Source organism: Meriones unguiculatus, chromosome 11 (genome assembly GCF_030254825.1).
Source record: "Meriones unguiculatus strain TT.TT164.6M chromosome 11, Bangor_MerUng_6.1, whole genome shotgun sequence".
Classification (NCBI taxonomy): Eukaryota; Metazoa; Chordata; class Mammalia; order Rodentia; family Muridae; genus Meriones; species Meriones unguiculatus.
Window position 1 is genome coordinate 53,921,830 of NC_083359.1, and position 24,761 is coordinate 53,946,590.

The 24,761-nt window shown below is 48.6% G+C and overlaps 1 protein-coding gene across 1 annotated transcript; it reads left to right on the top strand.

Moving 5' to 3' along the window:
- The first annotated feature begins 7,811 nt into the window (after positions 1–7,811).
- Nuak2 (NUAK family kinase 2) lies at positions 7,812–24,278 on the top strand. The gene is made up of 7 exons (XM_021636377.2): positions 7,812–8,188; positions 16,270–16,390; positions 19,077–19,228; positions 19,524–19,589; positions 20,914–21,033; positions 21,530–21,662; positions 22,292–24,278. Exons 1-7 carry the CDS (start codon positions 7,946–7,948, stop codon positions 23,350–23,352), a joined length of 1,896 nt encoding a protein of 631 aa, XP_021492052.1. The 5' UTR covers positions 7,812–7,945; the 3' UTR covers positions 23,353–24,278.
- Positions 24,279–24,761: the final 483 nt, after the last annotated feature.

The window sequence follows — 24,761 nt, forward strand, 5'->3', positions numbered from 1 at the left end:
GGTTTACTTTAGCTTTGGTAGTCTTGATTCAGTTGCACCTGTCTTCACACAGCCACTCCGGCATGACTGTGTCCAAGTTTCCCTGACTTTATAAGGATTCCAGTCATTGGACAGAGGCCCATCCATATCCAATATGACTTCATTTTAAGGTGGTTATATCTGTTTCCAAGTAGATCTCATACTCATACTAAAACACAGGTTCTTAACCCACAATTCACAGTAGTAGCAAAATTGCAGTTATGAAGGAGCAATGAAAGCAGTTTTATGGCTGGGGTCACCACATCAGGAGGAACTACATTAAAGGGTTGCAGCATTAGGAAGGTTGAAGCCACTGTCCTAGAGGTTTTAGTACACACATCAACTCACCACCATACCAAACATGAGAAGCAGAGCAGAGAGCAAGCATTTCCTGAGTCCTGAGCTTCCTGCATTAGCCCACTGTTAGGGCTGGGACTCCAGAGAAGAGCAGAGCCCTAAAAGCACACATTTCCTGCACACAGCTGGAAGAGGCCACGGCAAGGAAAGGGCTGAGCAGACCCCAAGGGGAGCTGAGACTTAGAGAGAAACACTTGGAGCATGTTCTAGTAGAGTTTCTCTCGCCCCTCCCCAGCCACAGTGCCAGTGGATGAAGGCATAGTTCCTGGGACAAGGGAGAGCCTGCTGGCTGTCAGAGCCGGTGCTCTCAGTGCGCTACATTAGTGTCAAGGAGAGTTCTGTTCTTCCCTGTGCCATGATCCTCTTTGTTTCAATGGCTTGAACTATGATCTCTTTTCTCAAACGCTAAAGTTACTTGGGCTCCATAGGTGGCTGTGTACCTGCCTTTCAGAAGCCCCGGGGACCTCATTTGCTCTATGGAACAAAATGCTTAGAGTTCACTTTCCTCAGTCCAGACTCTTAAGGGTAAACACTGCAGACCTGCAGACTGTGCCTTAATTGTCTTAAACCTGCTCTCTACACTGTCTCCAGCACCCCACAGCCCACCAACCTCACACCTATACTCCCTGGACCCTACTCTCCTTTCTCTTTCACATTTTCAGGCCGCTCACACATGTTCTTCTCATCCACCGCCTTATTCAGCACATCTCCCTGGGGACACGCTTCATGCAAATGCCTGCCCACACTCACTGTCACAGTCACACACAATCTTTACAAACACATAGATACACACCCCCTTATGGACATCTGTCATGCACATAGCTTTGATCTCACACTCATATCCACAGACTCTCAATTGTAGGTGGTGGATGGACTTAGAATCCACCCTCCCCCCCACTCTTTTGAGACATAATCTTACTGTATAGCTCCTGCTGGCCTGGAACTTGCTATGTAGACCAGGTTAACTTTGAACTCATGGAGATCCACTTGCTTCTGCCTTCTGAGTTACTGGGATTAAAGAAATAGGCCACTATGCGAGTTCAGATCCTTTTAATTCAGTCATTCAGCCATGCCTTCCAGCTCGGAATTTTATCATTTGAAGGATGAATTGCTAGAACATTCTGCAGCTCTTGTCACAGCAGAGTCATCTGTTGCCCTGAATTATACTCCCCAGTTTTATGCCACAGTTTGCCTCTATGGCTGGAGGAGCTTTTTGAACCACGCTTGGGCTGGGCACCCTCTGTTTTACAGAGGAGGAGACAGGCCTAAAGGTATTCTGTATTCTGACTCCTGAGCCCACCAAGAAGGGAGTACCTGGCCCTCCACACTCACGCTCCCTGCTCAGTACCTTGCTAGTACCTGGCACTGTGCCAGCACAGACTGCAGCCCTGTATCGATAAGTGAACAACATTGTTCTTTCCGATGGCTTTCCCTAGGGAGGAGCCAGGAAGTCCCAGCACCTAGGCCCATCCCTAATTTGACCAGACCTCCTCTCTTCTTGCTCCAGAGATAGCTTTTTTTTTTTTTTTTTAATGCAAATCTTGGGAGCCACTTCCTTCCCCCAAAGAGTAAATAATTCACAGATGACTTAGAGGTGTTTGAAAGGATGAATGGAGACAGAGAAGTGTCTGGACCTTTGTGTGTGATGGGGCACCCCAGAGTTTATGGACCTGAGGGCTGTGGGGAGTTAAAATTTGCCCCATTTGCCTATACCATATGGGAACAGTCAGGTTAGACTCCAGCTGGTAGCTAATGGCCTATACCTTGTCACTGGGCTTCCACTGGGCTCCTGGAGCTTTTCTTCTGGTTAGAATTTGTGGCTGTGCCAGAGGGGCTAGTGTCACTGTTTCAGAGTAGTCTATCTTGCCCTCTCACCTGGACAAGATAAGGACTTGAAATCATCACACCTACCACTCAGCAGGGAATTGGGCCTCTTCTTAGCAAATCAGTCTCAAAAACAAGGATATATTAAAAAGCAATGATATATTTCTTACATTCCCAGAATCCCCTGCTCCATATCCCCACTTGTAGAAGGGTGCTGACTGGGAGCTTCCCCATCACATTGCTCTTGTTCTAGGTGGGCCATGAGCTTTTAGAGCCTTAGGCAGCAGGCTCTACCCTGAACAGCCTCTCTCCCTCACATGGTGACTATCTTCCTTCAGACCCTCATCAGAACACAAAAACATTTTAGTACCCTCTCTGGCCAGGTTTTCCCTGGGCCCCCTTTATCCTTCCAAATATCTTGCCTATAAATCTGACTTCATGCTATGGAACTCAAACCTCCCTTCAGCATCACAACCCCCATAAAATTCCCAGTCTCAGCTCCCGACAAAGGCTACCCTTTCAGTCTGCCTCCTTCCACTCAGTATTCCAGCCGTCCCTTCTCTGCTTAGCCCCTCCCCATACATCTGTCCCCTCCACCCTGAACACCCTTCTGTATGTGGCCAACATGAGCCACTGTCTCCCCACATTTTTGAGGTCAGGCTGTGATGGTGTCACTAACCAGTGTGACCTAGGACATCCCAGAGAACCTGTCAGGTGGGAATTAAATGTATAGCACAGTCAAATTAAAGTCAGAAATTAAAAGCCTAGAGACAGCACTGACTGTGAGGGAAATTCTTACACTGCCTGCTTTCCCTCTTATCTTCTTTCTCAGCCTCTCTGGACACAGGACCAGGCCAGAAACTGGGTAGAACTTCAAATCCCCTTGCTTATGGATGGGCTCCCTCAGATCTTTGTTGTGGACTTTAGTAGGAGTTATAGGTCAGAGTTTTATGACCTCTGGTGACAGTAGCTTGCTAATCCACCTTGCTGTAGTAACCCCCTCATACCAGACTGTACTGGTGTTATTCAGGGCCATGAAGAATGCTGGCTCCCCCTTCCTTTCCCCAGGGCCAGGAGATGCTGACCTGACTAAAGAATGTGCTTTGCTTGGGGTTAACATTCCAGGATCAGCTGGGGACACCAAGAGCTGGTGTTAGCAGCAGAAGCCAAGCACAAGGCGGGGGCGAGGGAGCAATAGACTTCCCCCCCTCTGCCACCAATCTGGGTACTTATCCCTTCTCTGTACTTCCTAGTCATTCATGTTGCTCCCCTGAATGGAGGCAGGACCAGCAGGAAGAAAATATTTTATTATTTTCTCAAGGGGGACATTTATGTGAAGTGAAGTTACCAGATCCTGAGCCACAGTGCCCCTTACCATATGCATTACCTGCTGGGGAGCCTAGTACTCTATATAAAATCACCTCCAAGGTCAGGGTTTCATTAGACCAGTTAGACCTAGGGAGACTCAGTCACCTGGTCCAGGTCATGTGGCCAGCAGACAGAAAAGCTCTGTCTCTGACTCCTACTCAGGCTATCATGCTACCTGCCTCATTTGCATCAACTACCCATGCACCTAGCATCTAAGCCAAGACTCAGTGAAGGAGCGCTAAGGTTGTGTGCATTGGAGTGTCGACACCTGGAGAGACAGAGGTTATTTTTATGGACTCCATCTCAACACATCAACAGCCCTGGGTGATTTACTGCGATGAAACCACACAAGGAAAGTTCTCAGAATCTCAGGGGCCCACTAAAGGAATCCTGTAACTTTTAGCACTTCCTTAAGCACAGACACCACAGTTTTGTGATACCACAGAAGGGGAGCTACAGAACCTCAGAGATCAGGAAGAAGACATGAGACAAGGGACAGAAAAGGAGGAAAATCTTTGTGAGCATCCCTTCAGCCCCTAGAATTTAAAACTAAGACATCCACATGCTATCTCCCAGCACTCTTGTTTAGGAGTTTAAAAATTAGCATATGGTGGAACACAGCTTTAGTCCCAGCAAAAGCAGGTGGATCTCTATTAGTTCCAGGCCAGCCTGGTCTACAAAGCATAGCTAAGACTGTTACACAGAGAAACTCTGTCTTGACAAACAAAACAATTTAGCACGTGTGGTAGTTAAGAGAACCTTCCTTTCCCTCCTCCAAAGGCTTCTCCTGTGTCCCCCAGCTCCTCCTGTGTCTGCCCACATAGCTCTGAAGCCTCAGGCAGTTTCAACAATCACTCACTATCTCTGAGCTTATCTTCACTGTCCACTGGCCTGGGTCAGATCAAACGCAGCTCAAGTGTCTGTTAAGTCCTTGTTGTACAGCCTCCCCACAGCACACTTGGCTCTCTGCCAGGACCTAGTAGTCGGGTAGGACACATTCACCTGGTAACTTCATATCTCATTTGGCCCCAAAGCAAGCTCATGAAAGAGACACAGGACATGCTTCAGACATGAGCACAGAACATCAGGAGACTGGGCAAACCATACTCCTTACCCATCCAAAGCAGGATGGCAAACACTGCCACTTCTGGTGCCACCTGTGTGACCCTGTAAAGACAGGTGCTTTATTTCTCTGTGTCTTAACTTACTCATCTGCACACATGCTAGTCCCTGCTGAGGCATGAGTTCATCAGGACAGGCCAGCTAAGGCCAGCTAAGGCTGACAGCAAACCTGGTAGGACTTGCTGGAATTTTGGATTGTAGCTCACTAGCTTTATCTTGTATCTCCAGAACTCATTTGAGCCCCAAAAAGCAAGGTATGGAGTATAGCCATGAAGTGGGGCTGAAAATGTTTATTTACCCCAACTCTACTACGTCCTTGCTGGTGACATATATCTAGAATGCTTAGAACTCAGGCCAACTTAACAAATGGTAGTTAGACATACCACAGAGAGTTATGGCTTCAGTCAGGCCACAGCCCTGCTATACTCAGTAAGGCCAGAAGAGGGCAGCTTTGAGCCACATATCTCAATTTCCTAGACTACAGGGTTTAATTCAACTCTGTATTTGCACCTCCTCGTTTTGGAGAAACAGTTCTAACAGGCTGGCTCCTGTTCGCACCATCCCACCAGCCCCTGAGAGGGCAAGGTCCACATATCCAGACCTTAGTGTCTGCCACAGAGTGGGGCTAAAAGGTGACTGTGGGCCGTAACTCATCTGAGCTTTTTTTTTTTTTTTCATCCGAGCTTTTAATGACCAACATCTCTGGCTGGAGGTAGGTGGTGAGCTGGGCTCTTCTCCCTGAGAAAAAGGAAGAAAAGAAAAGAAAAGGAAGAAAAGAGCATCTGCACTGACAGTCCCCTGGACTAGACACCCTGGGGTCCTGGAGACTCCTTATGGCTCTAGACACACAGAGAACAAGTCAGTTAGCTCTCTCTGCTCCTTTCCCTACATCCCCATTTCATGCCTGAGACTAATTTATGTCTCATCTACCCCTCAAAACCCAAACAGCTTCCATGAGTACCCACCCCTGAACTCCTGGGCCAGATAAGACCCTCAACTTTTCTGCCATAGATTATAGGGGAAATGGTGTTTTTATGTTATTTCTCTTTTTAAGCAGAAAACTTCCTAAGAGTGGGGAACTAATTATTAGACATCCCCCAAGGTGTGCCTGACACCCGCCTTACCCACCCCTACCCCGCTTCCCCCACTTGCTGCCTTTCATGTGTGCTCCTGCACATAACACATGTCATACCGGCTCACTCTGAGGTGCTTCCACAGCCCACCCCACCTCCCAACATGCAACACATTCAGACGGTGGGGTGCAGGAGGACAGGAATGGACACTTATTCCCAGTGAGTACACAGAAGGCTTATTTAAGAGCCTTTAAATCAGTCGTTCTCAACCTGTGGGTTGTGTTAAAAGATCTTTTCTTCAAGGGGGGGGTGCATATCAGATATTTACATTAAGGTTCATAACAGTAGCAAAACTATAGTTATGAAGTAACAACGAAGTACGAGATGAGAAGAGGAGTCTCCTCTGTGGACTGGAGTGTGAGGCAGACAGGACTGAGTGAGAGTGGTTCAGCTCAGCGTAGGCATCCCAGAGAACCCATCCAAATCCAAGCCCAATATTTAAGTCACTGAGCCACCTCCCAAGTCTCCCTATCCAGAATGGGAGCTGAGTTCCCGCACTTGGTTGTTCTATTCAGTAGTTCTTTAAACAACTGTTGTTGATTTATCTATTTTATGTGTATGCCTGTATGTATGTCTGTCCAACACATGCATGTCTGGTGTCCTTCGAGGTCAGAAGAGGGCACCAGATCCCCTGGAACTGGAGTTACAGCTGTTGTGGGCCGTCTTGTGGGATGATGGGAATCAAACCCTGGTCCTCTGGAAGAGCAGCCAGTGCTCTTCCCTGCTGAGCCAGCTCTCAGTAGTTCTGATGGCACAGTCTTCTGGGGTCAGGTCTGCTTATTTGCCTATGGAACATCCACCTATTTGGCCTGTATGAATCCACTGGGTACCTTTACCCGCTCACCAGTGCACTGGGTGTTGGGGGGTGTTTAAATGGTGATAAGTGTCTAGATTAAGTCTTAAAGGGAATCTTGGGTTCCTCTGAATAATTCTTTATCTTACGAGGAAATGTCGATGCAGCTAGCTAATGGTCAGGGGTCCTTCAGTAAGCTTTAAAAGCCATGTCTTTAGGAAGCACCAGGCTAGCCTTCCTCTCATCTAGGCTAGGAGCTCCTTCCTGTTCTGATGTCAGTCAGGATAGCAGGTTGGTTGAAATGTCTTTCTGGGCCTTTTCTGTTTTCACAGACTACTCAGAAGGGGAGGGGAGGCTGGCAGAAGATAGATAGCCAAACCAAACTATAAAGCCAAATGCTTTATAGTTCATAAAGCATCCCGACTTAGAGAAGTCTGGTTCTTGGTGGATCTTCTCTGGCTACAGAGAGCTCCATGGTAGCATGGAGATACAGGATATTTCCCCTGGAAAGATTCAAAAGGTGAGCAGAAGTGGGAAAGGGGGCAGATACTTTTTTATTTGATAATTGAGGATGTAGACCTCTTTGATGCTCTGCAAGTCCTGGAGACACAGCTGGAGATGAGGTCCTGCAGGGAAGGGAAGGCTGCCTGCTCGGAATAGCTGCAATCTTGAAGTTCTGTTGTCCTATGTTCTCTTCCCTAAAGCCCAGCAACTGAATCCTAGGTCTGTGACTTTCTTGCCAGCTGTGTGGCCTTTCACAGAAGTATTCTCACTTTCTAAAACAGAAGAAGGGCGTCTGGACCTAGCCTTCCAGGCCTCTCAAATGCAGCCAAATCTCATGCCCAGCGTCCTGTTCTTTTGGCTAAAAATCACTAGGACCAGGGAGTTCCTTACTGATTTAGGGACACAGGAGAGCAGATCCTTGAAATGTGATGAACTTTTTAAACTCCGAGGCAAAAGCAATTTGGAGAGCCTTCAAACTTAAGGACTTGCACCTCAGTAGTAATTCGGTTCAGCCTCGGTTCTCGCATTCCTGGCCTTCGGGTCCCAGTGGGCGGGGCTCCATTCACACCTTTCCGCGCCTAGCCAAGGGGAGGAGGAGGGGCAGTAGACAATGAGCCAGTGCGAGAGGCCTTGGTCACGAGTCGCCGGCAAGCAGGCCAATGAGACTTGGGGGCGTGGCTAGCACACCCCACCCCCAACTAAACGTTTTATAGCGATTGGGAACGCGGGGCTTTCTAGCGCGCTCGGGTGCGGCTGTGACCTCAGAGCCCGCGTCTCTCCGCGAGCTGCTGCCACCCGACCCCCTCCATCTCGCCGTCCCCGCACCATGGAGTCGATGGCCTTACCCCGGCGCGCGGGCCAGGCTACCTCGGCCTCCGCCCTGGCCACGGAGCGCGCCCGGCCCCTGGCGGATGGGCTCATCAAGTCACCCAAACCCCTGATGAAGAAGCAGGCAGTGAAGCGGCACCATCACAAGCACAACCTGCGGCACCGCTACGAGTTCCTGGAGACCCTGGGCAAGGGCACCTACGGGAAGGTGAAGAAGGCACGAGAGAGCTCGGGACGCTTGGTGAGTGTACCTCGCGGCGCCCGGCTACCAGGAGCTCACCGTGCGTCGTCCCTTGCGGAGTCCTCCCTCGGCTGAGTTGCCAGGCGCGCACACTTTAGATGTGTCTGTCCATGGTTTTCAGGGACAGTGCTCGTGGATGCCTGTCGTTTGAGAAGATAGGGCTTAACTTGAATTTTGATTGGAACAAACTTCAACGGAGTAGGAATGGGGAGGAGGAAGTTGAAAGCACCAGATCTCAGTAGATGGATGGGGTATGGAGATCGATGTTAATTGACTTGACACTTGGGGCCTTCCAGCCTGAACGGCTGAATCAGTTTCGTTGTGACAGGCGTTGATTCTGGGAAATGTAAAACCAGGCTCTGGTTCCAGGTCCACTGTCTCTCACCATGTCTTTGGATGTGAGGCCTTTTAGGGAACTTGGCCTTTTGATTTATTTCATGCATGTGTGATCGTCATAGTAATCTGTAACTTTGAGCCAGTTTCTTCATTTCTGTTTTCTGTTTCCCCTTCTGCAAAAATAGAGAGAACACAGCCTGTCTCACAAGCTGCTTGGAAGAGTGAATAAGATATAAATGTGAATGCACATGGGTCCTGATCATAGATAGATCTATTGTAGATCTATCTGGAAAGGCTCCTTGAAAGAATAGCAAATTTACCAAAAGTTACACAGTAGTGGTTCAACCAGTTCAGTGGTCCTGGGCACCAGCAGGGTACTTGTATAAAATGCTAATTCTTTCATTTCTCACCAAAGGGAGTGTACTATGAAGGTCTATAATTCACATTTTAGCAAGCCTCAGAGCAAGTGGTTTAAGGATTATGTTTTGCCAGATTCATTGCATGCTGGGTTTTTGTGTGTGTGTGTGTGTGTGTGTGTGTGTGTGTGTTTGTGTGTGTGGACATAGTTGCCATATTTACCATGGCAATGGTCCCCTCCCCTAATTGTTTGCTTTTGCAGCTAGTAGCTGGTTTGAAATTCAAGAAGTCATTTCATTGGTAAAGGAGAGTGGATGTTGGAGGAAGGAGTGGATTATGGCCTCATCAATAGAAGCAAGTATGTTCTTCCTGCTACGGCCTGGCACAGTCCCCAGTTGCCTGCTGCCAGGTTACAGCTCTTGGGCAATCGTGTACTTCCTGGCTTTCTTTTCTTTCTCTTTCTATAAAGTGCCAGGGCCCCAGAGGCTGCAGGCTTGAGACTACTGGGCCCAGGCTTTGTCGGGGGCTTAGCTAGAAAATAGTTGCTCGTGGTTGCTCGTGGCTTGTGTCTCTTATTGTGGGAAGAGTGGGTCGAGGGAACTAAGAGTGGCTGACAAACTGAGATCAAAGTTCAGAGTTCCCATCAGCTCTTGACTAAGGTCACCGTCTTACACACACACATACACACAGATCACACTTGATTCTGAAGTGAAGTAAATCAGTGGCTCTTACATCACAACAGAGAGAATTCAGAAGGAACTCACAGGTTCATGTGTCTTGCTGTGTGCAAGGAGCCAAGATCAGCAAATGTGGAGAATCTGCTCTGAAACTCCCCAACCAGACCACCCAGGATTGCTGTTGAGAGCTTTCTCAGGGTCCCCCCTCTTTCTTGGAAAGCAAGCTCTCTGCTGTGCTAATGATTTCTCAATCTTAGAGCAGTGCCCTCATCCCCCCATCTTAACTGTGGGGCAGAGGGTCTTGTAGCTATTTAGCCCCCCCCAACGAAGCTGGTCAGTGGGAGCTCAGGTCACAGGAGAGCCTGCTGGGTGACTGCCATCTGGAATTTCTCACCACATTTCTAGCTCATTTCTCACCCTCTACTTGGAGAGATAGTTAAGCAGGGTCCCGTGGGATTATCTGTGTGGAGGGACAGATAGGTGGGACTAATGGCTACTCCACAAGGGCATCATCGGAGGAAAAACAAATATTTGCTCTGGATCTCAGATACATTCCTGGTATCCAAATGACATTTCCTCCTGTGAATATTCTTGCTCCCCTGACCAGCCCCTCTCCCTAAAAAGAAAAACACATGACTGGGTCTCACCAAAGCCTTTGGTCTGATCTGCATGGACTGCTCATTCAGCCCTGTCAAGGGGTGTCATGACAGGCCGGAAGGAGGCATGGGTGGGTAGTTGGGGGGGGGGCTTACCACTTCTGCTCCTTTTTTTCAGTTGCTTAGTGGGCTTCAAAACATTGGGAAATGATGGAGATAATCTGCTTCCATCATTTGGTAGATGAGGGAGCAAGGCCCAGAGAGGGAATGCAGCTTGTCTTCTGGCTGGGTAATGGCAGGCCTGCAGTATAAGCACCAGACTTGTCCAGCATAGGCCTTGGATGACCAAGTGCTGAGTCTTGGTCTAGCAGCTAGTTTTGAGATAAGCCTGGGCTTGCCTCTGAGTGCTTTGTCATCCCATTGGCTAGCTCCAGCTGTCTTCCCAGCACTCCAGGCAATGTTTAGAGTGGGAAAAGTCACTGGGAGCCTTCCCCTTCTCCCCCTTCTCAATACTGTGTTAAAGGATCCTCAGTGAAGGAATGATACTTTATTCCTGCAAAGTGTCCACGTGTACTTCTTGTTGCTTACCAGATGCATTACCTCTTTGTTCCTCGGAGTGCTTATCTGTAAAATGGGGATTATAAATCCTGTGTCGTGGGTTTCCCCTAGGATGAAATAAAAGAGTATCTGTAAAATCTTAGCAGTGTCTAAGACACATGGGGCTTACTGCTCCACTAAGGGTAGCTTTGACCTAGGGATGGCTCTTATCCTGGGCCTTTCCTGTCACAGTAAGGAGCATGGTTGTGCTCAGTCTTCATGAGTCGAACCACTATGGTGTCTGCTTTGTTCAAAGCCCTCATCTCTCATTCAGCCGACTTCAGAGAAGTACTCCTGTTGGCCAGCTGCCAAAGGCTTGTTGGGCAAGATGCTGCCCTCCCAGCTCCTGCACCTGCCTGCTCAGCAGCAAGGAGGGAGACTGCAGGCGACTCTTGTCCTTGGGCTCCAGCCAAACCACACAAAAGGGCTGGGCAGAGAAGCTCCTTGCTCAGGAACCTGGCAGAGTGGGCTAGAAGGAGACAGGGAGGAGGTGGCATTTTATGGGACTGGGGGAGATGGCTCAAGTTACCCACAGAGCCTGACTCCTGTCTAGTTCTTGGTAGAATGGCAGGTACATCCCCACTGCTCAGCCAAGGATGCCTGGCCTGACCTCTCCTGCACTATCTAAGTGGGTCATCCTCCAGCTCCTTCCCTGCTTCCCATGAAAGGCCAGGGAGGAGTCAAGGATCTTGGCTGTGACCAGAGATGCCCAATTTGTACCATCTCTCCCAACATCCAAAGCCAGCATCCCTGCCCCCTCCCCCTTTCCCTTCTTTTTCCTTCTAAAGCTTTTTGATCACCTAAATACAGATCATTCCTAATCCGAGCTCTGGGAGAGAGGAGGTATTTACCCATGTAACCTCAGCACCAATTCCTCAGGGTGTTGGCAAAGAATGGGCATGTTTTAAGTGGGAAGGAATGGCACACACAATGTGGCCCATGGTAAGATATGGGAAGTCCCTTCTCTAGGGATGGGAGGCATGACTGGACACCTCCAAGGAACTTTTGTCTTCTGAGGTACTAGCTTCTCCTCCATTGTAGTCCTGTCCTGTGCATGGAGGAGCTTTGGAGAAGTCAGTTTTCCTTTCTGAAGTGTTTACTGCTGGTTGGGGAATTAGCTTTGTCGCCTTTATGAGCTCGCTCTGGCAGTTAATATGGTCAAGCATGCTGGCCTTGACAGTCCTTGGACCTTCCTGTGACCCATTAGTTCAGTGACCCATTTCTGAAGAAGATCTACACAGAATGCTGGAGTGTGGAAGGGAACTTACAGATCCATCCCAATCTGCCTGGAATATTCTTTTTGCCCCTCCTAGCCCACTGTCCTAGTTGAAAACCTCACTGTCCACACCTGAAACAGTTTTCTCCTGGGGTGGTTTCCCATGTTCTTCCAAGTAAAGAAAGGCACTCCGAGTACTCCCCAAGCCCTTCCACAAGGATGTTAAAACTAGACTGCCCAGGAGTGGAGAGATGGCTCATCAGTTAAGAGCATTTTTGCTGCTCTTGCAGAGGACCTGGGTCTGTTTCCCAGCACCCATGTGGCTGACCACTCAGAACCATCTGTAACTCCAATTTCAGGGAATCCAGTGCCCTCTTTCGACCTCCATGGGCATCATATACATGGCACGTAGGCAAAATAGCTATGTGTATAAAATAAAAATAAATAAATCTGATCCAACAAACAAATAAGACAACCCAGTTGACCACATTAGCCTAGCTTTATGTGCCTTGAGTTGCATGGCTTGAGATAGACAAGTGTGAATCAGGTTCACCAGGCCCCGCTCAGTTGGCTGTGTGTTCATATACACAGAGTCATCCTTGGGCTGGTTTCCCTTCTCCTGCCTCAGAGTGTGTTAGCCATATAATAAATTGATTAAAAGTGGGTAATTTGAAGAATAAAAAAGGCAGTATTAATAATTGTATCAGGGAACTGAAGTGGTTAAGAGCACTTGCCACTCTTCCGGAGGACCTAGTTTTGATTCCCAGTACTCATACTGTGGTTCACAACCATTCATAACTCCAGTTCCAGGGGATCTGATGGCCTCTTCTGATTTCCCTGGGCACAAGGCACACACATGGTATACATACTTGTACATGCAAACAAAACACATATACACATAAAATTAATAAATTTACAGAAATTTTTAAAAGTTGTAACAGGACAAAGACCTTTCCCTGTGGCCATCCTCCCTTTGGGTTTAGGTACCTGTCTGTTGTTAGTACCTTCTTCCTAGGCTTCAGTCAAGCTTATTTTTATCCTAAGGCACGATTGCCAAGTTACCTTGAAGGTGAGAACAAAGGTCTCAAGAAATTATTTCTTGTAACTGAGGTAGACTCCACCCAGGCCTGGGAAGAGAGGAGCGAGAAATCTTATCTGGTCGCTGGTTCTTTCAGGCAAAGATCATCCAGGGACTTAACTGATATCTTAATGAGTGTTCACTGGTGTACAGGTGGTAAAGGCTTTCTGTATGGAGGGTGCTTTGCAGTCTTGAGTGATATTATTTCTAGGGCTGGGAGTTTGGCAAGAGTGGCCCAGCCCTACCACGACAGTGATAAATCAGTCTTTTAGGGACTGATGGAGGACTGATAATATGCCTTGTTTCCTTCCTGGGAAGTGCTAGACAGCTGGGGGTTCACCAACCTACTCCTTAACCCTCTGATGCCTAGCAGGAGAATGAAACTGGGGGTGGGGAAATTAGAATTCCAGCCTTCTAGTGTTAGAAGAAATGGATCTTAAGGTTTTACTTGTGTGCCCACTAACCATACCAAATATTCCCAGCACCCTCAAAATCTGTTTAGGAAACTAATTTCTTTGGCCTTTATGCCTTTAGAGCTCTGTCCCCAGGCCTGTGACATCATCTTGGCATTCTATACACGTGTGCATACACAACTGTGTCTAACTTCTGCCTAGACTTTGCCCAGGTGCATTTTAAGCTCTTAGGTATTTTTAGTTGTCCAGATAGTGATGTGTATTTACATATGGCTGTTTTTACTACCTGCTAATATATGTTTACAGACCTTTGTCTCTAAAGAGTTCACAGCCCTTTACTCATTGTCTGGTTTATGAACAAAGAGTTACAGAGAAAAGAGCAGGCCACGCATTCTCCCCTTCAGGGTGAGAAAAGTAGCATGGAGAAGAGGTGTGTGGGAGTATTGCTCTGTACTGAATGTAGAAGAGAGAGTTATCTCCTAGTTGAATGATTATTCAAGGCCTGTGCCCTGGTCCTCTGGACTGCACCCAGTTCTAAGCCCAGGGAGTTCTTTTGTTTTTGTTTTTGTTTTTCTGCCTAGCTCTGTAGGGAGAGGTGAGTGGGGTCAGAGCAGAATGTTGAAGCAGACAGATTCTCCCATCTGCAGCATCCCTCTGCCCCTGCTTTGGGCCTCTCAGGGATGAGGCTCCATGGTGACCATCTGCCATTGTCCTCTCTGCCCTGTTCTGGGGAGGGCTGAGAATGGGGCCTGCCCTCTTTCAGCAATGCAGCTTTAGGGCACGATGGGGTAGAGGGCACGCCATCCATGGCCTGTTGCCGGGGTGACCGGGCTGTGGGCTTTGTGAGCAACTCCTCTGACAGGATTAGGGCTATTCCGCATTCTTGTCAGATGGGGAGCACAAGCCGAAAGAGCCTGCTGTCCAGAGAGCAGAAGCCATTGTCTACTTCCAGAGCCTGTGAAAGGGTGGATTAGAGGCCCCGCCCCTTGAGCTGGGGTTTTCTTTCTGTCTCCTTTTGAATCCAGAGGGGAGGCCAGCCCTCCTGGGAAATTGAATGAGGAGCTGTTTACCTCAGTCTGGGCCTTCATATTTCTCATTACTTCTGTGAAGAGGAAGTCTTGTGTTTACCATTCTGTTGGTGTCCTTGACCAGAACTTGCCAGGAACTCACTGGCCTGGGACACCCAACCCTCACAGCCTCTGAGGGCCCTTGCACAGACTCAGAGAGGGAAATCCCCTCAGACTGTTCAGTTCAATCTGTTTATTTCACAGAAAGGCAACTGAGGCTCTGAGAAGGGCAGGACTAGCCCCTAGGACAGAACCTGAGAACCAGGAGTACTGGGTCCTGGCTTTATAGTTTCCCATCAGTCCCTCTGGCTGTCCCTTGTCACAGAGCCACTAGAGAATGCCATGGACCAGAGAGTTGGAGGCTCTTAGGTGTTGAGCTGTAGCTCCTCTGTTTCCTTTGCACCCACCCTTCCTGAGCCCACCGCACACCAGCTGGGGGGGTTAATCCTTGTATGTTCTACTTTTACAGAGAAGTCTCAGAGGAACTGTTTATCTACTAGGACTTTTAAGACTGCTCTGTGGAGGGTGGTGGTTGGTTGGTTGGTTGGTTGGTGATTTTTTTTTTTTTTTTTACTATGGCAAATAACTCACTAGCATATTAAGCATATCTGCAATGTTGTAAGTCATTCCAATAAAAAAGAAAACGTTTTTATTTAGTATATATGGATGTCTTCTCTGGATGTATGTTTGTGCATCTACAGAGGGCATCTGGTACCTTGGAACTAGAGAAACTAGACAGTTGTAAGCTGATGTGTGTGTTCTGGGATCCAAACTCAGGTCCTTTGGAAGAGCACCCAGTGCTGCTAACTGCTGAGACATCTCTCCAGCTCTCTTGAACCTTTTTATCTTCCCAAACAGAAGCACTGGACCCATTAAGTAATAACACCCCCCATGCCACTCTTTAGCACTATACCCCTGGTAGCTTTTTATCTATTTTCTATCTGTAGAGTTGTTTATTTTAGTACCTCATAAAATCACATAATATTTATCACTGGCTAGCTTATTTCATTGAGCATATTTTCTAGGTTTCAGCCTTGTTATTGTATACATCAGAATTCCATTCCTTTTCTGATGACTTAAGACCAGATTTTGTCTATCCATTCACCTGTTGGTAGGCATTTGGGTTGTAATTTTTGCCTAGCAAGTGCTTGTTTATAGCAAATTGGAGCGTGGGACAGAAAAAGGACTAACGTCAGAATCAAGTTGCCAGTTGTGTTAATCAGTGACTGTGACTTTAAGAAAACCATTCAGCCTGTGGGGTTTCCAGTTTCTTCACCGTGAGTGAGAGTGAGGATGCTTTCTTTACCTACTTCCCAGAATGGTTGTGAGGACTGCATTTACTGATGCCTAAGTTGCTAGTCACTGTCTAATGTGTGCCAGGTCCTTGTCCTTGGGGTGCACTGCGTGTGTTCGAGGTGTAAATCCTAATGTATCAACCCCCACAGATATAGGTTGTTACCTCTATTGTCCATCTGGGGACTTTGAAAATGAGGCTATTGGTCAGTAATGCTTCCTTGCTGGATGGACTGCACTGGACCCACGCAAGAACCTTTTCTAGTCAAGGCAATCTCCAGATTCTTATTATTTGCCCTGGTGAAGGGAGGTGACTTCTTTTGGTACATTCTGTGGTTTGTGCTACAGCCGCCAGCAGCACCAGGGCCAGGACTCATGCAGCATCCTCAGGGATGCCTGAATCTTGGTAGACCTTTCTTTAGCCTTAATCTCCTGCATCCTCTGTTCCCAGGTGGCCATCAAGTCAATCCGGAAAGACAAAATCAAAGATGAGCAGGATCTATTGCATATAAGGAGGGAGATTGAGATCATGTCATCACTCAACCACCCCCACATCATTGCCGTCCATGAAGGTACAGTAGTGGGGTATGTGGAGTCTGGGAGCCAGGAATGTGTGTGTGTGTGTGTGTGTCTGTCTGTCTGTCTGTCTCTGTGTGTATAGAAGTCAGAATTGTCAACACAAAGAAGTAAAGATGAGCCCAATGGTTCATGCCTAAAATCCCAACTGTCATGCCTTTAACTCCAGCCCCAGGGAGTTTGGGACAGGAGGAATATAAATTCAAGGCCAGCCTGAGCTGCATAACAGGACCATGCCTTTAAATAAATACATAACTTAAACAAATAAAGTTCTATTTTAAAAAAGAAGTAAGAATGATAAAGGCTTTAGAGTTGCAAAAACTGGAGCCAAAACCCTGCCACATGACACAGGACAGCTCAATAAGACAGTCTTCTGGCCTTAGTTCCTCCTTTACAAAATGACATAATCCCATGTATACCACAGGAAGGTTGCAAAACTCCAACTGGATAATGCCCTCTGTGAGTGGAAACGCTGTAGGTTTGTCTGTGTGTTTATAGCATGGCTGGGGCCCTGCCTAGAATCCCACACTTGCTAGGGAAATGCAAATTGAGCAGCATCCTCATCCCAGACTGCAAACCTTTTGTCATTGTTACTGAGTTTTTCCCCAATAGCACTGCCTCCCAACCCCATGAGATCCTTAGCAACCCAGGGAAGGCTGAACTGTCTCAGGTGTGTGGGTGCTGTTCATCTCTGTCTGTTAGCCAGGCTTCTTGTACCCCTGAATCTCTACGGCATGGGTTTATTCTGCCTCTTCTTGTATCTCAGCCTCCTCTCCTCTGATACCAGTTCTGGCTTGATCACTCTGGCTGCCCTCCTCCCTGTGACCCAGACAACAAAGTGAACAGGAGAGTGTGATGAGGGAAGATGTGTTTCAAGTCCTTATGTAACATGGGATCTCAGGGAGAGGAGGAGGGAGGGAGAGAAGGAAGGGAGCCTGTGGCTTTGTCTGGAGTGTTTCTCTGTCTGGAGAATCCTGGTGAAAAGAACAGAGACGTCTCTACTCTCAGGTTCATAGGAAGATAAAGGGCAAAGCTACTGTTATGACCCTGTGGCTTGAGTCTGTCCCATGAGGAGCATAGACAAGTGGCTGAGAAGGCTAATTGTATTTCTCTTTTCTTCTTTCTGGGAATAGCAGGCAGGCCAAGTGTGGTGGTTGGCAGTATGTGTGCATGCCCCCACATGCATGTGCATGAATGAATTCTCTCTGTACGTATATGAATTCTCTCTATACATAGTTTCTACTTGGGGCTGAGAACTGAGCCCTGATGTTCAGGGGGTTTGTTTTTTTGTTTGTTTGTTTTTATTTTGTGGTCGGTTGATTTGGTTGGGATTTTTTTGTTTTGTTTTGTTTTTTTGTTGGTTGGTTGTTTTTTATTTTGTTTTGGTTTTTGGTGTGTGTGTGTGTGTGTTTGTGTGTTGATGGTGCAGACACAGGACATTACTGTTACTGCGTGTCAGAAGGCTTCCTCCAGATTCATCTTCATCTTGGTATAAGCTTTAGATGTTTTGGGCTGCAGGAGTGCTAGGACCAACTTTGTGATCTAAATGTTCCCCCAAATACACCATGCTGGCTCTTTCTCTTCAGTTTCCTAGCATAAGAAATACATGTGAGGAGTCTCAGTCAGGCACCCCTAAGAGTCTGGGCTGGATCACCTGGAAACAACACCACAGATCTTCTTCTGGCCTTGCAGCTGACATCTAGAAGTGGAAATTCATCCCTTAGCTTCTTCTCAGAGGCTAGACAGCAGTGGCCCTGGGTCTGGCTAAGCAGGCCAAACTCCTAAGATCTGTTTAACACAAAGATGCAGTGCCATAGACAAGCAAGCATGTTCTGACACCAGCTGAAGGGCCAGTTTGCTGAGCCAGTTATTTTCTGCTTTTCTAGAGGACTGGAACCAGGACATGGCCTGGAGTGGTGAGAGGGCCCCCTCCTACACATGGAGATGAGCTAACTGGGGTGGGCTGACTGCCAAGAAGCCAGTCACTTAATTACCACTTATTTATTGATTGCCTCCATGTCTGAGGCCATATACACTCCGGCCATAGCCTGGGTACTCTGAATGGGAAGTCAGAGATGGCAGGAGTGATAACTGTTTCAGCTGTCACAGTCACAAGGCAGGTCTTAGTTATTAGAATTATACACAAGGACACTGAGTACATTAATAGGATCCATGGCGGGGAGGGGGGTATTCTTGTTTCTGGTGCATCAGATAGGGTGCCAGACCAGGAGCACCATACCTGATTTCTTACCTGTTCCTCACATGAGTCCTGTGAGGTTGCTGTTATCATCTACTCTCAAAGGAGGAAACAGTGGTTTGATGACAAGTTCATCCGGCAACTCTGCATTGTCCCTGACAGATCTAGTAGAGATTTGATCAACGTTCGTAAAATGTAGAAGTGTAGGGTCTCAACCAAAGAGCCCTGCCTTTTGTTTCTGTCAGTGATATCTCTGCCTTTCTGGGCATGTGCAGAGGCTTCAAAAGCCTAAACTTAGCCACTGACCTCAGGTCTTGATTTGCTGTTTCTAAAAGGCGCTGAGCCTTCAAAAGCTCTTCTCCCGCCCTTGTTTGCTGTCCTGTGGTCCTATAGCAGACATTCCAGAGGGAGGCTCTATCTGGTTTGAGGCTGTGGAAGAGACTGTGTTCTCTGGGAGGCCTTACGTGCTCGCTTGCCCTCTCCAGTGTTTGAGAATAGCAGCAAGATCGTGATCGTCATGGAGTATGCCAGCCGTGGCGATCTGTACGATTACATCAGTGAACGGCCACGGCTGAGTGAGCGGGATGCCAGGCACTTCTTCCGACAGATCGTCTCTGCCCTGCACTACTGCCACCAGGTGAGTACCCACCAGACCTAGATGTGTTCTCTGTGTGTGTTGGGGTGGGGGTGGGGGGCTCTGAGGCTGGTTTAGACCAGAAAGGCTTCTGGACTCTCAGACCAAGGAATGCCAATATCTCTGGCTTTGTTCTCTTGACCATGGAAAGGCCTGTGATTTCTTGAACTCTGTCACTGGATTTATGTATTCCAGTGTGCCTGTGCTCAGACCTCTGTGCTCACACCTTTTTGTTAATTCCATTTCTCCCCTCCCTTTCCTGGTGATATTCCCTGACTCAGTGCCCTTCCTCTTCTAGAACGGGATTGTTCACCGTGACCTCAAGCTGGAGAACATACTTCTAGACTCCAGTGGGAATATCAAGGTGAGCCCCACTTGTGGTTTCCAAAAGCTTCCCTAGGTTTTTTGTACTGTTGTCTCTAGTCAAGTAGCTCTAAGTGCTTAGTGGGTCCCACTCGGCCATCGTGCACCTCACACTTCCTTTATGGATGAAGCTTTGGGCCATCAAGAAGAATATCACCCCACTAGTGACTGGCAGAGGTTGGGCTAGAATAGAGATCTGCCTCTCAGGCCAGTGCATCACAAGTGTGACAAGGGCCTAATCTAGGGTCAATTTTTACTCATAACTTTGGGACCAACAGGTACTGAGCCTTGTTCTTCTTGCTTGTGTGCTTGCACACAAACCTGCACACCCAGTTTAATCTGCTACAGTCAAGATGCTCTAATAGCTTCTTTCCTTGTTTGTATCACTTTCTGTTTCCTGCAACCACTGGATTCTCATGTCAATCAGAAGTTCATGCCAAGGAGATAACCTAGAACCTCAGGGCTGGGAGGGCAAGATGGCAAGAGCTGGCTGAGGTGACAGGCTCTCCTGGTAAACAACCAGGAGGGTGGCATGGTCTGGCCTTCCTCAGATCTACCCGACACAGGACAAGGGTTGCTGTGGTTGCTGACCTGTCCTGAGGTACTAATCAGTAGCCCTTATCCAGCCAATTCCTGAAGCAGGTGGGGTTTCTTTGATGCTGACAGGAAAGGGAGGCCAGATCCAGGAAGCTCACACAAGCTAGAGAAGCATACAGACTTTGTTAGGACCAATCATCAACATCATTATAGGCTCACCTGGCAACTGCTTGATAAGACACCAATAAAGCTATAAACAAAGGATACAGGGTTTCATAAATAGCCCTTCCTACCCTGCGCACATGACCCTTTGATGGGGTGAAGGGTCAGGTAGCCCCAGGTCTTGACCTCCATTTCTAGCTGAGAATAGGTGGGAAAGAAAAGGATGGTATTGGAACCTTTCTGGCCCCTAAAATCAAACAGCTCATAGAGTCCTTTTAAGGAAATCCCATCTCCTGGGCTGTGTACAGCCCTGACTTTTGTCCTCTCCTCTCCTCTGTCCCTTAGCCATGCGGGTCCACCCTGGCCTCCTGCCCAGGTGTGGGCAGAGGTGAACCCTTTGCTCAGACAGGCAGCTCAGGCTTCACATGGTTACTGGGTCAGGGGCCTTGCTTGCCTATTGAGAGCCTTAGGGCATTGTCATTCAGAACCTGAGCTTTGAGATGGATGTTGGGAGTCCCTTTCCTTCCACCAGGGCTTGGCTTTCCCCAGGGCATGGAGAAAAGATGGTCAAGAGCTGTAGAACAACCCAGCCTTTGGGATGACCCATGTTTGTCTCAACCCTATAGATTGCTGACTTTGGACTCTCCAACCTGTACCACAAAGGCAAGTTCCTGCAGACATTCTGTGGGAGCCCTCTCTATGCCTCACCTGAGATTGTCAACGGGAAGCCCTATGTAGGCCCAGAGGTAAGGGCTCTTCCCCTCCTGCCAGTGTCCCTGAATCCAGGGCATGCAGGGTAGATGAGCTAGTTTGACAGTTGCTTCCTTCTTCAGAGCACAAAACTCAGCCCCTACAAAGCAGCAACTTGCCAAGCCTTGAGGCAGAAATAGCAAAGCTGTCAAAGAACTGAAGTCTGCTGGTAGCATGTATCATTCTTGTCCCCTAGTTCTCATAACCTTCTGGCACTCTGTCCAGCCACTCCACCTTGACAAAGAATGATGGCAATGGCTTGGCCACTGCTCCTATGATTTTGGCTATTCTTCCCATGGAATGACTGGCAGTATCTCGTTCTATGAGCTCCTGACCTCTCTGCTGCACCTTCTCCCCTAGTTACAAGAGAGGGTAAGAGGAAGCCTTCAGATGTGACCTTTGCGTCTTCCATTGTGGTGGAGATACAGAGGGCTTCTCTGCAGTCTGAAGCACATGTTTTGCTGAGCACCCTCCCTCCCAACTCTTTCTCAGGTGGACAGCTGGTCTCTGGGTGTTCTCCTATACATCCTGGTGCATGGCACCATGCCCTTTGATGGGCAGGATCATAAAACACTGGTGAAGCAAATCAGCAGTGGGGCTTACCGTGAGCCATCGAAGCCGTCTGGTGAGTGGGAACTGTGGCCAGGCTGGAGTATACTGTCACTGTCATTGAACTCTGAGACAGTGAAGAGACAATGATGATAAAGAAGATGGCAGTCTACAATGACTCAGGAGAGACTAAGATAAACCCCACTGTTCTCTCCAGTCCAAGACCTCTGAACAAGTGGGCAACCTTCTCCGTTATAAGCCTGTTGTATAAGTGCTCCCTAAGATCCAGCTTAATCCTCTTTGCTATGGTTGTATTGTTTATTATTGTCTTTTCCCCTTATCCTAAGAAATCTGACCTTTCACCTGTGATATAGAGAGCAGGAAGAAGTATGTGAGATTCTTACTTTATTCTCAAATATAGTCCCTGTCCTCAGAGAACTGAATTTCAGTAGAGAGGGAAAATACTGACATAGGAACAAGGGTTGAGAGGGAGGGCTTATGGGCCGAGGTAGTTGGCTGAATCTGTGTGGGGAAGTTGGCCTGGGGAGTGGGCCTGGATCTGTGTGGAGCCCAGGGAGGGAAAGCACTAGTCTCACCTAGAAGCATGAGCAGTGTTGGCACTCAGGTGAGACAGGCCTGCACCAGAGGACCTCCAGTGCCGGTTCTTGCAGCTACCAAACTGAACCCCCTGCCTTTGTTTTCCAGATGCCTGTGGTCTGATCCGGTGGCTGTTGATGGTGAATCCCACCCGTCGGGCCACACTGGAGGATGTAGCCAGTCACTGGTGGGTCAACTGGGGCTACACCACCCGAATTGGGGAACAGGAAGCTCTGCGTGAGGGTGGACACCCTGCCGGTGACTCTGGTCGGGCTTCCATGGCCGACTGGCTACGGCGCTCCTCCCGGCCCCTCCTGGAAAATGGGGCCAAGGTATGTAGCTTCTTCAAGCAGCATGTGCCGGGAGGTGGAAGCACTGTGCCTGGGCTGGAACGGCAGCATTCTCTTAAGAAGTCCCGGAAGGAGAATGACATGGCTCAGACTCTGCAGGGTGACCCAGCTGAGGATACCTCCCCTCGTGCCGGCAAGAGCAGCCTCAAACTTCCAAAAGGCATTCTCAAGAAAAAGGCCTCTACCTCCTCAGGGGTGGAACAGGAGGACCCCCAGGAGCCCAGTCCAGTGCCTGATACCCCAGGGCAACCTGCCCCTGCTGTATCCCTGCTCCCGAGGAAGGGCATCCTCAAGAAGTCTCGGCAGCGAGAGTCTGGTTACTATTCTTCTCCAGAGCCCAGCGAGTCTGGGGAACTCTTGGACGCTGGCGATGTGTTTGTGAGTGGGGACCCCGTGGAGCAAAAGTCTCCAGAAGCTTCAGGGCTTCTCCTCCACCGAAAGGGCATTCTCAAACTCAACGGCAAGTTCTCCCGCACAGCCTTAGAAGGCACCACCCCTAGCACCTTTGGCTCCCTGGATCAATTGGCCTCCCCTCATCCTGCAGCCCGGGCCAGCCGCCCCTCAGGGGCTGTGAGCGAGGACAGCATCCTGTCCTCTGAGTCCTTTGACCAGTTGGACTTGCCCGAGTGGCTTCCTGAAACCCCACTGAGGGGATGCGTGTCTGTGGACAACCTCAGGCGACTTGAGCAGGCGCCCTCACAAGGCCTGAGGCGATGGTGGCAGGAACCCCTCGGGGAGAGCTGCTTTTCTCTGACAGACTGCCAAGAGGTGACCGCAGCCTACAGGCAAGCCCTGGGAATCTGCTCAAAGCTGAGCTGAGGACCACTGTGCCCCAGTATGGGGTAGGCTCTAAAAGGGTTTGCAGAGGACCCCTAGGTAGGATTCCTGGGGCACGGGGGGAGTAGAGTGCATCAAGGGCTTTATGTCTAAAGCCTGATTGAACCAGGAAGATGAGGAGGAAAATAGCACAGATAGGACCCACGGAGTCCAGGCTGCCAGAAGTTTATAGTGGGGCCACGGAAACCTGAAGAGCACCCAATCCGTGCTACCTCCTTTACCGTGAGTGTTACCCATGGCACATTTTCCCACCTGTTCTCTGCCAGTGTCAGGGTGCATCTTCACACAAGTTCCTGTTTCCATCCACCACCAGAGTGTGCGCCCTGACAAGCCTTGGGGGGAGGGTGACTGGAATAACCTCTCCTCCCTTATTCAAAGAGGAAGCAGCCTCTGGTTTCTGCCTCCCAGACCTGAGCCACCCAGAGTCAGTCACTGTGCATCTCAAAGACCTATAAAGTCTCTTCCGGCTGCTGTTTGTTTCTCGGTGGGTCTGATGCCTCGGAACTCACCTTAGACCTCAGAGACTCAAGCCTGAAGCTGCTTCTGCAATCCAGACTACGGATGTCTCTGTTTCTTGGGCCAGCAGGACCTAGAATGTGCTGATTTATTTATTTTTGTGATTCTCAATTCTGGTGTTTGTTTTTTTTTTTTTTTCTTAAGTGAATTTTGCTGCTTTCAGAAACATGAATGCTGTGTTCTAGGGGAAGCCACTGTGCCACTGAAGCTTATGTACATAACTGTTTGGCCATGATGTCCCTCTAATCAAGAGGGGAGGGCTTTTTAAAATTTATGTCTTGAGCACTGTCTGGATTGGGTAACCAGTCCCTTCACAGCAGAGGCTGTCCACTCTCCCTCATCTGTGGCCAAAAAAAAACCTCATTAAAACTAGCATGTTGAGTGGAAAAAAAGAGTCTCTTGTTCTCTTTGGGAACTTGGGTTCACAGGTTTGAGCCTTCTGATACTTTTCTCGTGGGCTGCCAGAGGGGGGACACAGGTTCTGTTCAATCAAAAAGGACAAAGGAATTTGGAGGTGCTCTCAGTGTGACTGTCAGTCTCCAGCACTGAAAAAGAATACAACAATATGAAAACCCCAAAATACCCCATCCACCTGCAGCAGCCCATTCGGGAAGAAAAGCCCTGGCCCCGGGATCCTGGGTTTCTTTTTTCTTCTCTAGTACTCAAGGAAGAAATGGGTCAGGTGGATTTGTCCACTTGATTCCCTTCCCCAGGGTCTCCTGCCTCATTTGGCTCCCCTCCCCCATTGGCCTGTGCCCTGCCCCCTGCTGCCTGAAGACTCTCCCACAGCCTTTATTCCGTCTAAAGAGATTCCCTTTCCTCTGCACAGCTTCTAGCTGGGCCCTAGCTCCCGACTCTGGGAGAAAGTAAAGAAT

Coding starts and splice junctions, on each gene's coding strand:
- Nuak2 (XM_021636377.2), top strand. CDS start 7,946: ATGGAGTCGATGGCCTTACCCCGGCGCGCGGGCCAGGCTACCTCGGCC. Junction 16,391..19,076: donor CATCATTGCCGTCCATGAAG/GTACAGTAGTGG, acceptor TGCCCTCTCCAG/TGTTTGAGAATAGCAGCAAG. Junction 21,034..21,529: donor AGCCCTATGTAGGCCCAGAG/GTAAGGGCTCTT, acceptor ACTCTTTCTCAG/GTGGACAGCTGGTCTCTGGG.